The sequence below is a fragment of the Salmo trutta genome, chromosome 34 (genome assembly GCF_901001165.1).
Source record: "Salmo trutta chromosome 34, fSalTru1.1, whole genome shotgun sequence".
In the NCBI taxonomy this organism is placed as follows: domain Eukaryota; kingdom Metazoa; phylum Chordata; class Actinopteri; order Salmoniformes; family Salmonidae; genus Salmo; species Salmo trutta.
The window spans coordinates 33,490,135-33,509,747 of NC_042990.1; the positions used below are offsets into that span (position 1 = coordinate 33,490,135).

Here is a 19,613-nt window from a genome sequence, read left to right on the forward strand (position 1 = left end):
GTGGCTGGAGGAGTGTGTATGATCTCTCTCTCCTCTGTATGGAGTAGCTGGAGGAGTGTGTATGGTCTCTCTCTCCTCTGTATGGAGTAGCTGGAGGAGTGTGTGTGGTCTCTCTCTCTCTCCTCTGTATGGAGTAGCTGGAGGAGTGTGTGTGGTCTCTCTCTCTCTCTCTCCTCTGTATGGAGTAGCTGGAGGAGTGTGTGTGGTCTCTCTCCTCTGTATGGAGTAGCTGGAGGAGTGTGTGTGGTCTCTCTCTCTCTCCTCTGTATGGAGTAGCTGGAGGAGTGTGTGTGGTCTCTCTCTCTCCTTTGTATGGAGTAGCTGGAGGAGTGTGTGTGGTCTCTCTCTCTCTCCTCTGTATGGAGTAGCTGGAGGAGTGTGTGTGGTCTCTCTCTCTCTCTCTCCTCTGTATGGAGTAGCTGGAGGAGTGTGTGTGGTCTCTCTCTCTCTCTCTCTCTCCTCTGTATGGAGTAGCTGGAGGAGTGTGTGTTGTCTCTCTCCTCTGTATGGAGTAGCTGGAGGAGTGTGTGTGGTCTATCTATCTCTCTCCTCTGTATGGAGTAGCTGGAGGAGTGTGTGTGGTCTCTCTCTCTCTCCTCTGTATGGAGTAGCTGGAGGAGTGTGTGTTGTCTCTCTCCTCTGTATGGAGTAGCTGGAGGAGTGTGTGTGGTCTCTCTCTCTCTCTCCTCTGTATGGAGTAGCTGGAGGAGTGTGTGTGGTCTCTCTCTCTCTCATCTGTATGGAGTAGCTGGAGGAGTGTGTGTGGTCTCTCTCTCTCCTCTGTATGGAGTAGCTGGAGGAGTGTGTGTGGTCTCTCTCTGCTCTGTATGGAGTAGCTGGAGGAGTGTGTGTGGTCTCTCTCTCCTCTGTATGGAGTAGCTGGAGGAGTGTGTGTGGTCTCTCTCCTCTGTATGGAGTAGCTGGAGGAGTGTGTGTGGTCTCTCTCTCCTCTGTTTGGAGTAGCTGGAGGAGTGTGTGTGGTCTCTCTCTCTCTCTCTCCTCTGTATGGAGTAGCTGGAGGAGTGTGTGTGGTCTCTCTCTCTCTCTCCTCTGTATGGAGTAGCTGGAGGAGTGTGTGTGGTCTCTCTCTCTCCTCTGTATGGAGTAGCTGGAGGAGTGTGTGTGGTCTCTCTCTCTCCTCTGTATGGAGTAGCTGGAGGAGTGTGTGTGGTCTCTCTCCTCTGTATGGAGTAGCTGGAGGAGTGTGTGTGGTCTCTCTCTCTCTCCTCTGTATGGAGTAGCTGGAGGAGTGTGTGTGGTCTCTCTCTCTCTCTCCTCTGTATGGAGTAGCTGGAGGAGTGTGTGTGGTCTCTCTCTCTCCTCTGTATGGAGTAGCTGGAGGAGTGTGTATGGTCTCTCTCTCTCTCTCCTCTGTATGGAGTAGCTGGAGGAGTGTGTGTGGTCTCTCTCTCTCTCCTCTGTATGGAGTAGCTGGAGGAGTGTGTGTGGTCTCTCTCTCCTCTGTATGGAGTAATTGGAGGAGTGTGTGTGGTCTCTCTCTCCTCTGTATGGAGTGGCTGGAGGAGTGTGTATGGTCTCTCTCTCCTCTGTATGGAGTAGATGGAGGAGTGTGTGTGGTCTCTCTCTCTCTCCTCTGTATGGAGTAGCTGGAGGAGTGTGTGTGGTCTCTCTCTCTCTCCTCTGTATGGAGTAGCTGGAGGAGTGTGTGTGGTCTCTCTCTCTCTCTCCTCTGTATGGAGTAGCTGGAGGAGTGTGTGTGGTCTCTCTCTCTCTCCTCTGTATGGAGTAGCTGGAGGAGTGTGTATGGTCTCTCTCTCTCTCCTCTGTATGGAGTAGCTGCAGGAGTGTGTGTGGTCTCTCTCTCTCTCCTCTGTATGGAGTAGCTGGAGGAGTGTGTGTGGTCTCTCTCTCCTCTGTATGGAGTAGCTGGAGGAGTGTGTGTGGTCTCTCTCTCCTCTGTATGGAGTAGCTGGAGGAGTGTGTGTGGTCTCTCTCTCCTCTGTATGGAGTAGCTGGAGGAGTGTGTGTGGTCTCTCTCTCTCTCCTCTGTATGGAGTAGCTGGAGGAGTGTGTGTGGTCTCTCTCTCCTCTGTATGGAGTAGCTGGAGGAGTGTGTGTGGTCTCTCCTCTGTATGGAGTAGCTGGAGGAGTGTGTGTGGTCTCCCTCTCCTCTGTATGGAGTAGCTGGAGGAGTGTGTGTGGTCTCTCCTCTGTATGGAGTAGCTGGAGGAGTGTGTGTGGTCTCTCTCTCCTCTGTATGGAGTAGCTGGAGGAGTGTGTGTGGTCTCTCCTCTGTATGGAGTAGCTGGAGGAGTGTGTGTGGTCTCTCTCTCCTCTGTATGGAGTAGCTGGAGGAGTGTGTGTGGTCTCTCTCTCTCTCTCCTCTGTATGGAGTAGCTGGAGGAGTGTGTGTGGTCTCTCTCTCTCTCATCTGTATGGAGTAGCTGGAGGAGTGTGTGTGGTCTCTCTCTCTCCTCTGTATGGAGTAGCTGGAGGAGTGTGTGTGGTCTTTCTCTGCTCTGTATGGAGTAGCTGGAGGAGTGTGTGTGGTCTCTCTCTCCTCTGTATGGAGTAGCTGGAGGAGTGTGTGTGGTCTCTCTCCTCTGTATGGAGTAGCTGGAGGAGTGTGTGTGGTCTCTCTCTCCTCTGTTTGGAGTAGCTGGAGGAGTGTGTGTGGTCTCTCTCTCTCTCTCCTCTGTATGGAGTAGCTGGAGGAGTGTGTGTGGTCTCTCTCTCTCTCTCCTCTGTATGGAGTAGCTGGAGGAGTGTGTGTGGTCTCTCTCTCTCCTCTGTATGGAGTAGCTGGAGGAGTGTGTGTGGTCTCTCTCTCTCTCCTCTGTATGGAGTAGCTGGAGGAGTGTGTGTGGTCTCTCTCCTCTTTATGGAGTAGCTGGAGGAGTGTGTGTGGTCTCTCTCTCTCCTCTGTATGGAGTGGCTGGAGGAGTGTGTGTGGTCTCTCTCTCTCTCCTCTGTATGGAGTAGCTGGAGGAGTGTGTGTGGTCTCTCTCTCTCCTCTGTATGGAGTAGCTGGAGGAGTGTGTGTGGTCTCTCTCCTCTGTATGGAGTAGCTGGAGGAGTGTGTGTGGTCTCTCTCTCTCTCCTCTGTATGGAGTAGCTGGAGGAGTGTGTGTGGTCTCTCTCTCTCTCTCCTCTGTATGGAGTAGCTGGAGGAGTGTGTGTGGTCTCTCCTCTGTATGGAGTAGCTGGAGGAGTGTGTGTGGTCTCTCTCTCTCCTCTGTATGGAGTAGCTGGAGGAGTGTGTATGGTCTCTCTCTCTCTCTCCTCTGTATGGAGTAGCTGGAGGAGTGTGTGTGGTCTCTCTCTCTCTCCTCTGTATGGAGTAGCTGGAGGAGTGTGTGTGGTCTCTCTCTCCTCTGTATGGAGTAATTGGAGGAGTGTGTGTGGTCTCTCTCTCCTCTGTATGGAGTGGCTGGAGGAGTGTGTATGGTCTCTCTCTCCTCTGTATGGAGTAGATGGAGGAGTGTGTGTGGTCTCTCTCTCTCTCCTCTGTATGGAGTAGCTGGAGGAGTGTGTGTGGTCTCTCTCTCTCTCCTCTGTATGGAGTAGCTGGAGGAGTGTGTGTGGTCTCTCTCTCTCTCTCCTCTGTATGGAGTAGCTGGAGGAGTGTGTGTGGTCTCTCTCTCTCTCCTCTGTATGGAGTAGCTGGAGGAGTGTGTATGGTCTCTCTCTCTCTCCTCTGTATGGAGTAGCTGCAGGAGTGTGTGTGGTCTCTCTCTCTCTCCTCTGTATGGAGTAGCTGGAGGAGTGTGTGTGGTCTCTCTCTCCTCTGTATGGAGTAGCTGGAGGAGTGTGTGTGGTCTCTCTCTCCTCTGTATGGAGTAGCTGGAGGAGTGTGTGTGGTCTCTCTCTCTCTCCTCTGTATGGAGTAGCTGGAGGAGTGTGTGTGGTCTCTCTCTCCTCTGTATGGAGTAGCTGGAGGAGTGTGTGTGGTCTCTCCTCTGTATGGAGTAGCTGGAGGAGTGTGTGTGGTCTCTCTCTCCTCTGTATGGAGTAGCTGGAGGAGTGTGTGTGGTCTCTCCTCTGTATGGAGTAGCTGGAGGAGTGTGTGTGGTCTCTCTCTCCTCTGTATGGAGTAGCTGGAGGAGTGTGTGTGGTCTCTCCTCTGTATGGAGTAGCTGGAGGAGTGTGTGTGGTCTCTCTCCTCTGTATGGAGTAGCTGGAGGAGTGTGTGTGGTCTCTCTCTCCTCTGTATGGAGTAGCTGGAGGAGTAGTGAAGGGGAAATATTTAGCTGGGAGCAATAACGATGAGGACTGATTATTAATCAATTACGGCCACTTTGCCCGGAGCTTGGCGTTGGAGAGTGGGGAAGAGTAATTCTATTATCAGTGATGTCTCGATAATGGATTTGATGTGTGTGTGCATATTATCATTTTTCTTCCCTCTCTCTCACCCTCTGTTTCTTCCCCCTCTCTCTCCGGTTATTGAAAGCTGGGAATATCATCTTCGTCAGCCCTTTAGTGTCATTTGGGCAAGGCGGAGGAATGGCGAGCGGGGAGAAGAATGCATGGAGGGGGGGGGGGGATGGAGAGAAGAATGCATGGAGAGGGAACATGGGACCAGCCTAAATCCTGCAGTGGGTTGTTTTCTCCCTCCCCCTCTCCCCCTCCCCCTCCCTCTCTCTCTCTCCCCCTCTCTGCAGAACATGCAAATTTACTGTGCATGTTCTGTGTTCCATGTCAGGGAGAGAGCATGTTCTGTGTTCCATGTCAGGGAGAGAGCATGTTCTGTGTTCCATGTCAGGGAGAGAGCATGTTCTGTGTTCCATGTCAGGGAGAGAGCATGTTCTGTGTCCCATGTCAGGGAGAGAGCATGTTCTGTGTCCCATGTCAGGGAGAGAGCATGTTCTGTGTTCCATGTCAGGGAGAGAGCATGTTCTGTGTTCCATGTCAGGGAGAGAGCATGTTCTGTGTTCCATGTCAAGAAGAGAGCATGTTCTGTGTTCCATGTCAGGGAGAGAGCATGTTCTGTGTTCCATGTCAGGGAGGGAGCATGTTCTGTGTTCCATGTCAGGGAGAGAGCATGTTCTGTGTTCCATGTCAAGGAGAGAGCATGTTCTGTGTTCCATGTCAGGGAGAGAGCATGTTCTGTGTTCCATGTCAAGGAGAGAGCATGTTCTGTGTTCCATGTCAGGGAGAGAGCATGTTCTGTGTTCCATGTCAGGGAGAGAGCATGTTCTGTGTTCCATGTCAGGGAGAGAGCATGTTCTGTGTTCCATGTCAAGGAGTGGTTTATGACCTTCTGTTTAATTTCCACTCATACATAAATGCATGCGGCGAGATCTGGGACGCGTGTAAAATGGCACGAGGTGTCTAAGGTTTTTGATTAGATTCATTAGGATCCCCATGACGACAGCTCGTATTCGTAACGTCCCAAATGGCACCCTTTTACCTATGCACTGTGTTACTTTTTCCCAGGACCTCATAGTTATGCACTATATATAGGGAACAGGGTGCCATTTGGGACTCAAACAATGAGTGTGTGGTTGGTTGCACTTTTAAAGACATTTAGAATGACGGTAAACATGTGCCTAACGCATCCATCTCTCTTTCGCTCTTGACATCACAATGCATCACAATTCCCTGTGCTGTGCCACATCTACCCAACACTGACAACACAATGCATCATTCCCTGTGCTGTGCCACATCTACCCAACACTGACAACACAATGCATCATTCCCTGTGCTGTGCCACATCTACCCAACACTGATAACACAATGCATCATTCCCTGTGCTGTGCCACATCTACCCAAAACTGACAACACAATGCATCATTCCCTGTGCTGTGCCACATCTACCCAACACTGACAACACAATGCATCATTCCCTGTGCTGTGCCACATCTACCCAACACTGACAACACAATGCATCATTCCCTGTGCTGTGCCACATCTACCCAACACTGACAACACAATGCATCATTCCCTGTGCTGTGCCACATCTACCCAACACTGACAACACAATGCATCATTCCCTGTGCTGTGCCACATCTACCCAACACTGACAACACAATGCATCATTCCCTGTGCTGTGCCACATCTACCCAACACTGATAACACAATGCATCATTCCCTGTGCTGTGCCACATCTACCCAACACTGACAACACAATGCATCATTCCCTGTGCTGTGCCACATCTACCCAACACTGACAACACAATGCATCATTCCCTGTGCTGTGCCACATCTACCCAACACTGACAACACAATGCATCATTCCCTGTGCTGTGCCACATCTACCCAACACTGACAACACAATGCATCATTCCCTGTGCTGTGCCACATCTACCCAACACTGACAACACAATGCATGGCATGTCGCATTGATCATGTTGCTCACATAAAAAAGGGAAAAGAACTGTTCTCGCAATATAAGAACAAGCATTAACACTTAACTTGAAGGGTTCCCTACCTACATAAAGACTCCATAACACATTCCTAACCGATACATACTGCCTTCCTAAACCAAACATAACACATTCATAACACATTCCTAACCGATACATACTGCCTTCCTAAACCATACATAACACATTCATAACACATTCCTAACAGATACATACTGCCTTCCTAAACCATACATGACACATTCATAACACATTCCTAACAGATACATACTGCCTTCCTAAACCATACATAACACATTCATAACACATTCCTAACAGATACATACTGCCTTCCTAAACCATACCTAACACATTCATAACACATTCCTAACAGATACATACTGCCTTCCTAAACCATACATAACACATTCATAACACATTCCTAACCGATACATACTGCCTTCCTAAACCATACATAACACATTCATAACACATTCCTAACAGATACATACTGCCTTCCTAAACCATACATAACACATTCATTACACATTCATAAACAGTACATAAGCATTTCAGTATAGTGTTTTTAACATCAAAATAAAAAACAAACTGAATACAAGTTTTCACTCTGGCTTTTTCACCGGTTCATTTTCCCGGTTATCATCATTACCATAACTGAGAAACTGTGTCATCCATCCATGGTCGACCCTGGTGGTGTCACTGGCTCTGGCCCTGTGACAGTGAGCCAGTCAGCACACAGAGAGAAGACCGGCAAGAGAAGAAGCTCATTACACAGGTTAAAGATCTCTGGGGCCTAATTAAGAGCAGCTCATTTCCTACCTGCACAAGGAAACACTGGCCCAGTCATTTTTCATTATTAATACTTTAAACACTGGCTGACAGACAGCCAGCCTTGACGGAGGGAATCTCAGGCCCATCAATTAACCCCTGTCCTGGGTTGCTGCTGTGGCTAGATGGTCCTCCGTGGGGAGGCTATGGGGGAGGGGTGGGGTGCAGCTCGGACATATGAATATTAATCTCTTCACCTTTATCATTTTGGGACTGAGGGGGGAGGGGGGGACTGAGAAGGGAAAAGAAGGAGGAGACGAGACAGAAGGGCCGGTGGCTCTAAGGACAAGAGATGCCCTCTCTTCGTGAGTGACCTTTACCATCTCTCTGTGTCTCACACTCACTCAACCTCTTGCTCCACATCTCCTTTGGAACCCTGGGAGGAACATAAGGATGTCTGGGATTTTAACCTGTGTTTAGGTCTTTAGGAACTGTGTGTAGTAGAATCATCCATCAAGTCTGTCTTGGAGTGGTTACAGTTTAATGGTTTAACTGGCAAACAGATGAGGAGAGTGCTAGGAGAAAGGTGTAATTGTGAGCTACATCATTCATCTGCTTTAATATCATCCAATTCTCAAACTGTACTGGGGCCATGCCGGTATCAAGCGTTTTAGAGTAGAAGTGTTGATTTAGGATGTGTTTTTCCTTTTAAATCACAATGAATAAGATTACATGGACAGGAGGGCCTGATCCTAGATCAGCACTGCTACTCTGAGACACTTTATACATAAGCTGCAGCCCTGAAGATAGATATCTATATATCTATCTATGTGTATATACACACACAAAAGTATGTAGACACCCCTTCAAATTAGTGGATATGTCTAGGAGCAACAACGGCTCAGCCGCGAAGTGGTAGGGTGCACAAGCTCACAGAACGGGACCGCCGAGTGCTGAAACGCATAATGTAAAAAATCGTCTGTCCTTGGTTGCAACACTACAGAGATCCAAACTGCCTCTGGATGCAACGTCAGCACAATAACTGTTCGTCGGTAGCTTCACGAAATGGATTTAGATGGCCGAGCAGCCGCACACAAGCCTAAGATCACCATGCGAAATGCCAAGCGTCGCCTGGAGTGGTGCAAAGCTCGCCGCCATTGGACTCTGGAACAGTGGATACGTGTTCTATGAAGTGATCTCTAGAGCAGTGGAAACACGTTCTCTGGAGTGATGACTCACGCTTCACCATCTGGTAGTCCAACGGATGAATCTGGGTTTGGTGGATGCCAGGAGAATGCTACCTGCCTGAATGAATAATGCCAACTGTAAAGTTTGGTGGAGCATGAAAATGCCCCCTTGCACAAAGCGAGGTCCATACAGAAATGGCTTGTCGAGATCGGTGTGGAAGAACTTGACATGCCTGCACAGAGCCCTGACCACAACCCCAGAAAACACCTTTGGGATGAATTGGAAAGCCGACTGCAAGCCAGGCCTAATTGCCCAACATCAATGTCCGACCTCACTAATGATTATGGCTGAATGGAAGCAAGTCCCTGCAGTAATGTTCTAACATCTAGTGGAAAACCTTCCCAGAAGTGTGGAGGCTGTTATAGCAGCAAAGGGGGGACCAACTCCATATTAATGGCCATGATTTTGGAATTAGACGTTCGACGTGTGTCCACATACACTACGTGACCAAAAGTAACATTGCATTCTGGACATGGAGATATCGATTAATACAGCAAATACTATTTCAGCAAAAGCTGAAGAGTTTCTCATCTACAAACCGATTTGAGGGAACACAAAAAGCACACTTTAAATCATGGCACTATGCATAAAACAGAAAGTATGGAATATTTTTCCTCCATGACTGCTCCTCCTCCTGTAGTTTCCATTTCCTCCTGTCCCTGGGAGTCAGGATGCAGCCACAGAGAGACACCGACTAATCCCAAACGGCTCCCTATTTCCTTTATAGTGCACTACTTTTGACCAGGGCCCTGGTCAAGAATGAACTGTAAAGGGAATAGGGTGCCATTTGGGATGCAAAAACAGTGGTTGGGCTACCGCTCTCCCTGACTCGTGCCACTCTCCCTGACGCTCTCCCTGACTGGACCCCCTCTACCGCTCTCCCTGACTCGCTTCCACTGACTCATCCCCCCGACCGCTTCCACTGAATGATTCCCCTAGCGCCCAATGTACCATGACATGTGGGTCCAGTATCTCTGTAATGTATATGAAATAAAACATGGGCAACCATGTTGTGATCTGTTCCCTCTGTAGCACCTATGGTCCAACAGTGACCAATGCACCATGGCGCCGGAGCAGAACCAATTGTTTTTTTGTTTATCTGCGTTGTTTGGAACTTATTTTTTAACTCTTTTTGAAGATAATGTTGCCGCTACCATCTCTTATGACTAAAAATAACTTCTAGACATCAGAACTGCGATTACTCACCACGGACTAGCATAATCATTTTCCTTCTTTCACAACTCCAACGAGCCTGAGGCGGAGGATATATGGCTCCCTCGGGAACAGGCCCCGACCCCAGTGATCTGCGTGAAGAGGAGGCGGAGAAAGAGAGGCCGGAGAGCGGGCTGCCTGCTGAGAAGTCGGAGGCAATCAAATAAACCCCCACTTCCCTCAATTCTGCTAGCAAACATGCAATCTTTAGACAATAAATGGACGAGTTATTGGGAAGATTAAACTACCAACGGGACATTAAAAACTGGAACATCTTTTGCTTCACGGAGTCGTAGCTGAACGACGACAATACCAACATACAGCTGGCTGGGTATACGATGTAGTGGCAGGATTGAAGAGCGGCGTCTGGTAAGACAAGGGGCGGAGGTCTATTTTGTAAACAACAGCTGGTGTACGATATCTAAGGAAGTCTCGAGCTATTGCTCGCCTGAGGTAAAGTTTCTCATGATAAGCTGCAGACCACATTACTTACTGAGAGAGTTTTCATCTATATTCTTTGTAGCTGTTACATACCACCACAGACTGAGGCTGGCACTAACACAGCATTGAATGAGCTGTATTCCGCCATAAGCAAACAAGAAAACGCTCACCCAGAGGCGGTGCTCCTAGTAGCCGGGGACTTTAATGCAGGGGAACTTAAATCAGTTTTACCAAATTTCTATCAGCATGTTAATAAATGTACAACCATAGGGAAAACAACTCTGGACCACCTATACTCCACACACAGAGATGCATACAAAGCTCTCCTTACCCTCCATTTGGCAAACCTGACCATAATTCCATCCTCCTGATTCCTGCTTACAAGCAAAAATTTAAGCAGGAAGCACCAGTGTGGTCAGATGAAGCAGATGCTAAGCTACAGGACTGTTTTGCTAGCACAGACTGGAATATGTTCCGGGATACCTCCAATGGCATTGAGGAGTACACCACATCTGTCATTGGCTTCATCAATAAGTGCACCGATGACGTCGTCGTCCAATGGCATTGAGGAGTACACCACATCTGTCATTGGCTTTGTCAATAAGTGCACCGATGAGCCATGGATTACAGGCAGCATCCGCACTGAGCTAAAAGGCTAGAGCTGCCGCTTTCAAGGAGCGGGACTCTAACCCGGAAGCTTCTAAGAAATTCCACTTTGCCCTCCGACAAACCATCAAACAGGCAAAGCATCAATACAGGACTAAGCTCAAGTCATAATACACCGGCTCTGACGCTCGTCGGATGTGGCAGGGCCTGCAAACCATTACAGACTACAAATGGAAGCACAGATGAGAGCTGCCCAGTGACACAAGCCTACCGGACGAGCTAAACTACTTCTATGCTCGCTTTGAGGCAAACAACACTGAAACATGCATGAGAGCACCGGCTGTACCGGAAGACTGTGTGATCACCCTCTCCGCAGCCAATGTGAGTAAGACCTTTAGACAGGTCAACATTCACAAGGCCACAGGGCCAGACGCATTACCAGGACGTGTACTGCAAGCATGCGCTGACCAACTACCAAGTGTCTTCACTGACATTTTCAACCTCTCCCTGTCCGAGTCTGTAATACCAACATGTTTTAAGTAGACCACCATAGTGCCTGTGCCCAAGAACACTAAGTTAACCTGCCTAAATGACTACCGACCCGTAGCACTCACGTCTGTAGCCATGAAGTGCTTTGAAAGGCGGGTAAGGGAGCACGTCAACTCCATTATCCCAGAAACCCTACACCCACTCCATTTGCATACTGCTCCAACAGATCCACAGATGATGCAGTCTCTATTGCCCTCCACACTGCCCTTTCCCACCTGGACAAAAGGAACACTTATGTGAGAATGCTATTCATTGACGACAGCTCAGCATTCAACACCATAATGCCCTCAAAGCTCATCACTAAGCTAAGGACCCTGGGACTAAACATCTCCCTCTGCAACTGGATCCTGGACTTCCTGATGGGCCGCCCCCAAGTGGTAAGGGTAGGTAACAACACATCCACCACGCTGATCCTCAACACAGGGGCACCTCAGGGGTGCATGCTCAGCCCCCTCCTGTACTCCCTGTTCACTCATGACTGCACGGCCAGGAACGACTCCAACACCATCATTAAATTTGCTGACGACACAACAGTGGTAGGCCTGATCACCAACAACAACGAGACAGCCTATAGGGTGGTCAGAGACCTGGCCGTGTGGTGCCAGGACAACAACCTCTCCTTCAATGTGATCAAGACAAAGGAGATTATTGTGGACTACAGGAAAAAGAGGACCGAGCACGCCCACATTCTCATCATGCAGTGGAGCAGGTTGAGTGCTTCAAGTTCCTTGGTGTCTACTTCACCAACAAATTAACATGGTCCAAGCACACCATGACAGTCGTGAAGCAGGCACGACAAAACCTATTCCCCCTCAGGAGACTGAAAAGATTTGGCATGGGTCCTCAAAAGGTTCTACAGCTGCATCATCCGAGAGCATCCTGACTGGTTGCATCACTGCCTGGTATGGCAACTGCTCGGCCTCCGACTGCAAGGTACTACAAAGGATAGTGCGAACGGCCCATTACGTCACTGGGGCCAAGCTTCCTGCCATCCAGGACCTCTATACCAGGTGGTGTCAGAGGAAGGCCCTAAAAATTGTCAAAAGACTCCAGCCACAGACTGTTCTCTCTGCAACCGCACGGCAAGCGGTACCGGAGCACCAAGTCTAAGTCCAAGAGGCTTCTAAACAGCTTCTACCCCCAAGCCATAAGACTCCTGAACATCTAATCAAATGGCTACCCAGACTATTTGCATTGTCCCCCCCCCCCACCACCACTCTCTGTTGTCAGCTATGCATAGTCACTTTAATTAACTCTACCTACATGTACATACTACCTCAACTAACCGATGCCCCCGCACATTGACTCTGTACCGGCACCTCCCTGTATATATTGTTATTCTTTTACCGCTGCGCTTTACCGTAAATTCCGGACTATAAGCCGCAACTTTTTTCCCAGGCTTTGAACCTCGCAGCTTAAACAATGACGCAGCTAATATATGGATTTTTCCCGCTTTCAATTTTTTTTCAAAAATGCTCAGTTTTTTGGCGGCAATTTCATTAGACCAATGAAATTGCCTAACGGGTTATGGTCAAACAACTTTTTTGTTTACTGTTTAGATTAAATCGAGCGCTCTCAAACTTCCCATCATTCTGATTACGGTAGTAATTTTGTCACCCTCATCATGGCAAAGACACGGAGATATGCATATGATGCAACTTTCAAGTTGAAAGCGATTGATCTGGCTGTTGGAAAAGGAAATAGAGCTGCTGCACGGGAGCTTGGTCTTAATGAGTTGATGATAAGACGTTGGAAACAGCAGCGTGAGGAATTAACTCAGTGCAAAAAGACAACTAAAGCTTACTGCTAATTTTTTATTTTTGTTACAAGCCGTGTTTCGTTAAAGCCTATTTATTTTTGTTACAAGCCGTGTTTCGTTAAAGCCTGTGTAAAGTTAATTTGTTTCAATGTACCAGTAGGCACCTGTGGCTTATAGACATGTGCGGCTTATTTATGTTCAAAATAATATAGTGCTCAAAAAAATAAAGGGAACACTTAAACAACACAATGTAACTCCAAGTCAATCACACTTCTGTGAAATCAAACTGTCCACTTAGGAAGCAACACTGATTGACAATAAATTGCACATGCTGTTGTGCAATAAATTGCACATGCTAGTGTCCAGAGCATGGAGGCGCTACCAGGAGACAGGCCAGTACATCAGGAGACGTGGAGGAGGCCGTAGGAGGGCAACAACCCAGCAGCAGGACCGCTACCGCCGCCTTTGTGCAAGGAGGAGCAGGAGGAGCACTGCCAGAGCCCTGCAAAATGACCTCCAGCAGGCCACAAATGTGCATGTGTCTGCTCAAACGGTCAGAAACAGACACCATGAGGGTGGTATGAGGGCCCGACGTCCACAGGTGGGGGTTGTGCTTACAGCCCAACACCGTGCAGGACGTTTGGCATTTTCCAGAGAACACCAAGATTGGCAAATTCGCACAGCCCTCCATGTGCTCGCCAGAGGTAGCCTGACTGCCATTAGGTACCGAGATGAGATCCTCAGACCCCTTGTGAGACCATATGCTGGTGCGGTTGGCCCTGGGTTCCTCCTAATGCAAGACAATGCTAGACCTCATGTGGCTGGAGTGTCAGCAGTTCCTGCAAGAGGAAGGCATTGATGCTATGGACTGGCCCGCCCGTTCCCCAGACCTGAATCCAATTGAGCACATCTGGGGCATCATGTCTCGCTCCATCCACCAACGCCACGTTGCACTACAGACTGTCCAGGAGTTGGCGGATGCTTTAGTCCAGGTCTGGGAGGAGATCCCTCAGGGAGGTCATACAGGCACGTGGAGGCCACACACACTAATGAGCCTCATTTTGACTTGTTTTAAGGACATTACATCAAAGTTGGATCAGCCTGTAGTGTGGTTTTCCACTTTAATTTTGAGTGTGACTCCAAATCCAGACCTCCATGGGTTGATAAAGTGGATTTCCATTGATTATTTGTGATTTTGTTGTCAGCACATTCAACTATGTAAAGTAAAAAGTATTTAATAAGATTATTTCTTTCATTCAGATCTAGGATGTGTTGTTTAAGTGTTCCCTTTACTTTTTTGAGCAGTGTATTTTTTTTTTAATTCAGTGGGTGCAGCTTATATTCAGCTGCGCTTAATAGTCTGGAAATTGCGGTACTTACTTGATACTTTTCTCTTATTCTTATCCATATTTGTTTAAACTGCACTGTTGTTAGGGGCTCATAAGAAAGCATTTCACTGTAAGGTCTACACCTGATGTATTCGGCGCATGTGACTAATAAAATTTCATTTGATCCAGTGCTGTATCTCATATAACATATATATATTATAAAAACATTGTTCTTTCCTTGGCGCTCTGTCTGGGCTACCAAGATAGATGGGTTGGTGATGTCTGGGTCCTCCTGGTCTCTGTGGACTCACGGTCCTCCTGGTCTCTGTGGACTCACGGTCCTCCTGGTCTCTGTGGACTCACGGTCCTCCTGGTCTCTGTGGACTCACGGTAGTGTAGATCGTGTGGTTCATTCCAGAGAGAGAGAGAGATCTAGACCACCCCCATGAGTCAGAAAGGTACAGATGTCATGATGAATCACTGGGTGTCCGAAATCAAAAATATATATAGGACAAAACACACATCACGACAATAGAGACACCCCAACACTAATAAAAGAGAGACCTAAGACAACATAGCATGGCAGCAACACATGACAACACAGCATGGTAGCAACACAACATGGCAGCAGCACAACATGGTAGCAGCACAAAATATGGTACAAACATTATTGGGCACAGACAACAGCACGAAGGGCAAGAAGGTAGCGACAACAATACATCACGCAAAGCAATGAAAACTAGAATGTTTTTTTCCCCATGTCTTTATTGATGTGGTTTTCCCTACCGAAAGACAAACATTGTTCTCTAACCAAGAATATAATAACAGAACACCAGACCTGAATGAAAGATCATGATCAATATTGCCATAGTCATAACAGCATGTGCAAAGATTCTGTAATACGTAGAAATGTCACCTTTAAACTGCATCCTACTATACCGTTAATTCATGTAAACCATTTCATGCATGTGCACTGTGCATCAAATTCACAAACAAAAGAAAATAAAAAACATTGGGGAAATCTATTTCAACATAACACTTTTTTTGTGTGAGCACACAGTGTAGCAAAACATCCGGCAGATGAACAGCCCGAGGCCGTTCTTACTTACAAGCAATAAAAAGCCTTACACCTGTTGATTGGTGGCAAGACTCGAACACTCACCTCTGTGGGTGTTTCCCAACTGGCACCCTATTCCCTAGATAATACACTACTTTTGAGTAGGAATACGGCACCGTTTGAGTAGCATACCTGTACCATGGCTCCTGCACATACCCATTCAAAATGGGCTTTCTCTGTGAAGTATAGTCTAGTGTACCAAGTCTGGAAAAGTTATTCAGACAATTGCCCATAGTCTCTGGGGGTAAACATTAGTTCAGTGGAAAACTCCAGGATCAAAAAAGACAGGGCAAACCAAAAGACCAGTATTCACGCTAACCTGTTCCAACTGGACAGGATTTAGAAGAGTGGGTACCAACTAGACCGCAGTTAGACAGACAGACACACACACACACACACACACACACACACACACACACACACACACACACACAGAGAGAGAGAGACAGAGCGAAAGAGAGACTGAGCCAATAAACTAGTCTCCCATCAAACTAGATAATCTTCCAAAAACACTCCAAAAAGGCCAGTAACCGGAATCAGAGGTTTTGTTGAACTTATCTGTTCCAAGTTCATTTTTAAGCAATATTTATAATGTTACTTTCCTTGCAAAACACATTAAAATCTAGCAAAAGAATAATTAACAAATCAATTAATAATCATAAGAATGACTGATAATCATATCAAAACTATTCATAAGCAGCTTTTTAAAAGGATACTTCAGGACTTTGGCAAGGATGAACTGGTGGATGTTTTATGGCTCTGTGTCCAGTATGACTCTGGTTAAATAGATAAAGGGCCTCATTGTCAAAGTCCAGAAGTATCCCTTTAAAAACAACCTATGACAATTTAAAATATACAAGTGTCATACATGTCAAACATGTTGTCAAATTTGGGCAATTAAAAATGAGGCCAGACCTTGCTTTGTTAGCTTCATTAGTTAAATGGATTCTAGTGGTACACCAGTGTGAATGATTGGGCCAAAGCCATGCCAAAAGCCAGGGGCTCAAATTAAACTCACATTAAATACAAAATATGGCCTGTACCTTTCTGGCTTGGTTAGTAACGTCTTACTGGGCTCCATGGCACACAAACAGTTTTTACAGAACCAAACATGTTGACTTCCTGGCAGTCATTAATGTAGTAATGATTGAAAAGCAACAGCTGTCCATTGGTTGCCACATCCATGGTACACAGATCACCAAAGATAAATTAAAACAATTCAGGGGGTGCACACAAACAGCATTCATTGTAACATTAGGACCAATTCAGGGGGTGCACACAGACAGCATTCATTGTGACGTTAGGACCAATTCAGGGGGAGCACACAAACAGCATCCAATGCAGGGGTGAACACAAATAACATTCATTGTAACATTATCAGCTTTAAGTATGTTTAGTGTTTCAGAGGGTCTCCTTCCATAAAGAGTGAGAACGTTGAACCAATAGAATGCAATACCTGCAAACTTGGACGGATACACATTGCCTTCAAGACAGATTCTTGAAAAAAAATGTAATTAAAATATACTTCATAAAAAAGGCAGCAGGGCTACCCAGCAGGGCGACCCAGCTAGCACAGTTGACCGAATAGGTCTTTGGATACTGACAGCAGTACCTCTGACAGCAGTACCTCTGACAGCAGTACTCTGTAGAGTTGTTGGAGGCATGAGTTTGGACATTTTTATTGCATTCCAAACGGTACCCTATTCCCGACACACATCACACAAACACGTTTTACCAGAGCTCAGCCCTGGTCAAAAGTAGTGCACTAGAAAAGGGAATAGGGAACAATTTTGGATGCAGCCTCCCTTTCAAAGTACAGTATGCAACTCCTGGTAGGGTTTGGGTGTTATACAGTGAGGGAAAAAAGTATTTGATCCCCTGCTGATTTTGTACATTTGCCCACTGACAAAGAAACTCTTAAAGGGAGTGCTCCTAATCTCAGCTTGTTACCAGTATAAAAAAGACACCTGTCCACAGAAGCAATCAATCAGATTCCAAACTCTCCACCATGGCCAACACCAAAGAGCTCTCCAAGGACGTCAGGGACAAGATTGTAGACCTACACTCGGCCTGGGGCTCCATGCAATGATCATGAGAACGGTGAGGAATCAGCCCAGAACTACATGGGAGGATCTTGTCAATGATCTCAAGGCAGCTGGGACCATAGTCACTAAGAAAACTATTGGTAACACACTGCGCCGTGAAGGACTGAAATCCTGCAGCGCCCGCAAGGTCCCCCTGCTCAAGAAAGAACATATACATACCCGTCTGAAGTTTGCCAATGAACATCTGAATGATTCAGAGGACAACTGCGTGAAAGTGTTGTGGTCAGATGAGACCAAAATGGAGCTCTTTGGCATCAACTCAACTCGCCGTGTTTGGAGGAGGAATGCTGCCTATGACCCCAAGAACACCATCCCCCACCGTCAAACATGGAGGTGGAAACATTATGCTTTGGGGGTGTTTTTCTGCTAAGGGGACAGGACAACTTCACCGCATCAAAGGGACGATGGACGGGGCCATGTACCGTCAAATCGTGGGTGAGAACCTCCTTCCCTCAGCCAGGGCATTGAAAATGGGTATTCCAGCATGACAATGACCCAAAACACACGGCCAAGGCAACAAAGGAGTGGCTCAAGAAGAAGCACATTAAGGTTCTGGAGTGGCCTAGCCAGTCTCCAGACCTTAATCCCATAGAAAATCTGTGGAGGGAGCTGAAGGTTCGAGTTGGCAAACGTCAGCCTCAAAACCTTAATGACTTGGAGAAGATCTGCAAAGAGGAGTGGGACAAAATCCCTCCTGAGATGTGTGCAAACCTGGTGGCCAACTACAAGAAACGTCTGATCTCTGATTGCCAACAAGAGTTTTGCCACCAAGTACTAAGTCATGTTTTGCAGAGGGGTCAAATACTTATTTCCCTCATTAAAATGCAAATCAATTTCTAACATTTTTGACATGCGTTTTTCAGGATTTTTTTGTTGTTATTCTGTCTCTCACTGTTCAAATAAACCTACCATTAAAGTTATAGACTGATCATTTCTTTATCAGTGGGCAAACATACAAAATCAGCAGGGGATTAAATACTTTTTTCCCCTCACTGTATGTACTGCGTACATCCTCATTCACCATCGACTAAGTGAACCCAGTTACTTTAAAGTGGCATTTTAAAGCAGAAATGTAGTTCTCTGTCTCTCTCTGTAGAGTCGACCTCTCTGAATAACCCTCTAATGAACCGCTCCCGTCGCTCACAACCCAAGGCATTCAGCAGGAAAAAAAAGGATTTTTAATAATTTGTGTGCCTGCTGCTGTGAATTAGCTACCGGTGCGTTTTTCTCTCCAGACATACTTGCTGACGGCACACAGGCTGGCACTCAAAAATGCTTATCATTACAAAAACTCATCTACTGGCTACCTTCCATTCCCCAATATTAGCACAAGTAAAATACATAAATAAAAACACTACTGAATAAATAAATGCTTTTTTTCCTCCCCTTTGTTTTAAATGGAACAAATTTTGGCACACAAGGTTCTTTGAGGTGCCAACCCCCCCCCCCCCCCCCTCTCTCCTCGGCTGGTGGTCTACATATGTGTGAGTGACACAACCTGTTCGGCACTAGCTCATCCCTCCCTCCTTTCCCTGGCATAACATTCCCCCTACTTCTTAAGCAGAGGAGTTTCCCCTCTCCCTGCCGCCCACCTCCCTCCCCTCTGCTCTGCTCCTTAACAGCAGGCTGCAGTACGTCCATCAGAAGAGCTGCATGAAGAAGTCAGGAGCCCAGTCCAGGGCAGTCTGGGCCACAGCCAGAGCGGCCGCCCCCAAGGTGGCTGAGATGCCCCACACGGCCATCTTGACGAGCTGGTTGGCAGCCTGGTTGGCATCCTGGTTCGGCTGCGTGTCCCTGGACAGGACCAGCTGGGAGTCTGGGCCTCCGAGGCCTCGGGCCCGGCCCTGGAGAAGCTGCCGACGTAGGACCGAGTCAGGCCGCTGCTGCTGAGTGGCCGTCTGGAAAGCCTTGAAACAGTTGATTGTGATGCTGGAGACAGACAGAAGTAGATAATGTCTGAGAGAAACACTTTCTCATAACAGTTATTCATCTCTGCTGAGTTAGTTATGGCTTACAAGAATACTGAAACGGTAGACAAATATACGTTAATAAGAAAGACCAAAGGGAAAGAGACAGGTGAAAAAAAGTAAACACCATATGGGAGGGAGGGAGGGAGGGAGGGAGGGAGGGAGGGAGGGAGGGAGAAAAGTAGGG

The 19,613-nt window shown here is 47.3% G+C and overlaps 1 protein-coding gene across 2 annotated transcripts in view; it reads right to left on the reverse strand.

Moving 5' to 3' along the window:
* Positions 1–18,634: 18,634 nt before the first annotated feature.
* Positions 18,635–19,613, reverse strand: part of LOC115174059 (TBC1 domain family member 20) — a 33,355-nt gene continuing 32,376 nt past the window's right edge. Inside the window, exon 8 of one of the 2 annotated variants that reach the window (XM_029732697.1) lies at positions 18,635–19,388. In XM_029732697.1, coding sequence (XP_029588557.1) covers positions 19,100–19,388 — 289 coding nt within the window. In that variant the 3' untranslated portion in view covers positions 18,635–19,099. The remainder of the gene's footprint in view (positions 19,389–19,613) is intronic. The other variant, XM_029732698.1, reaches the window with a different exon arrangement.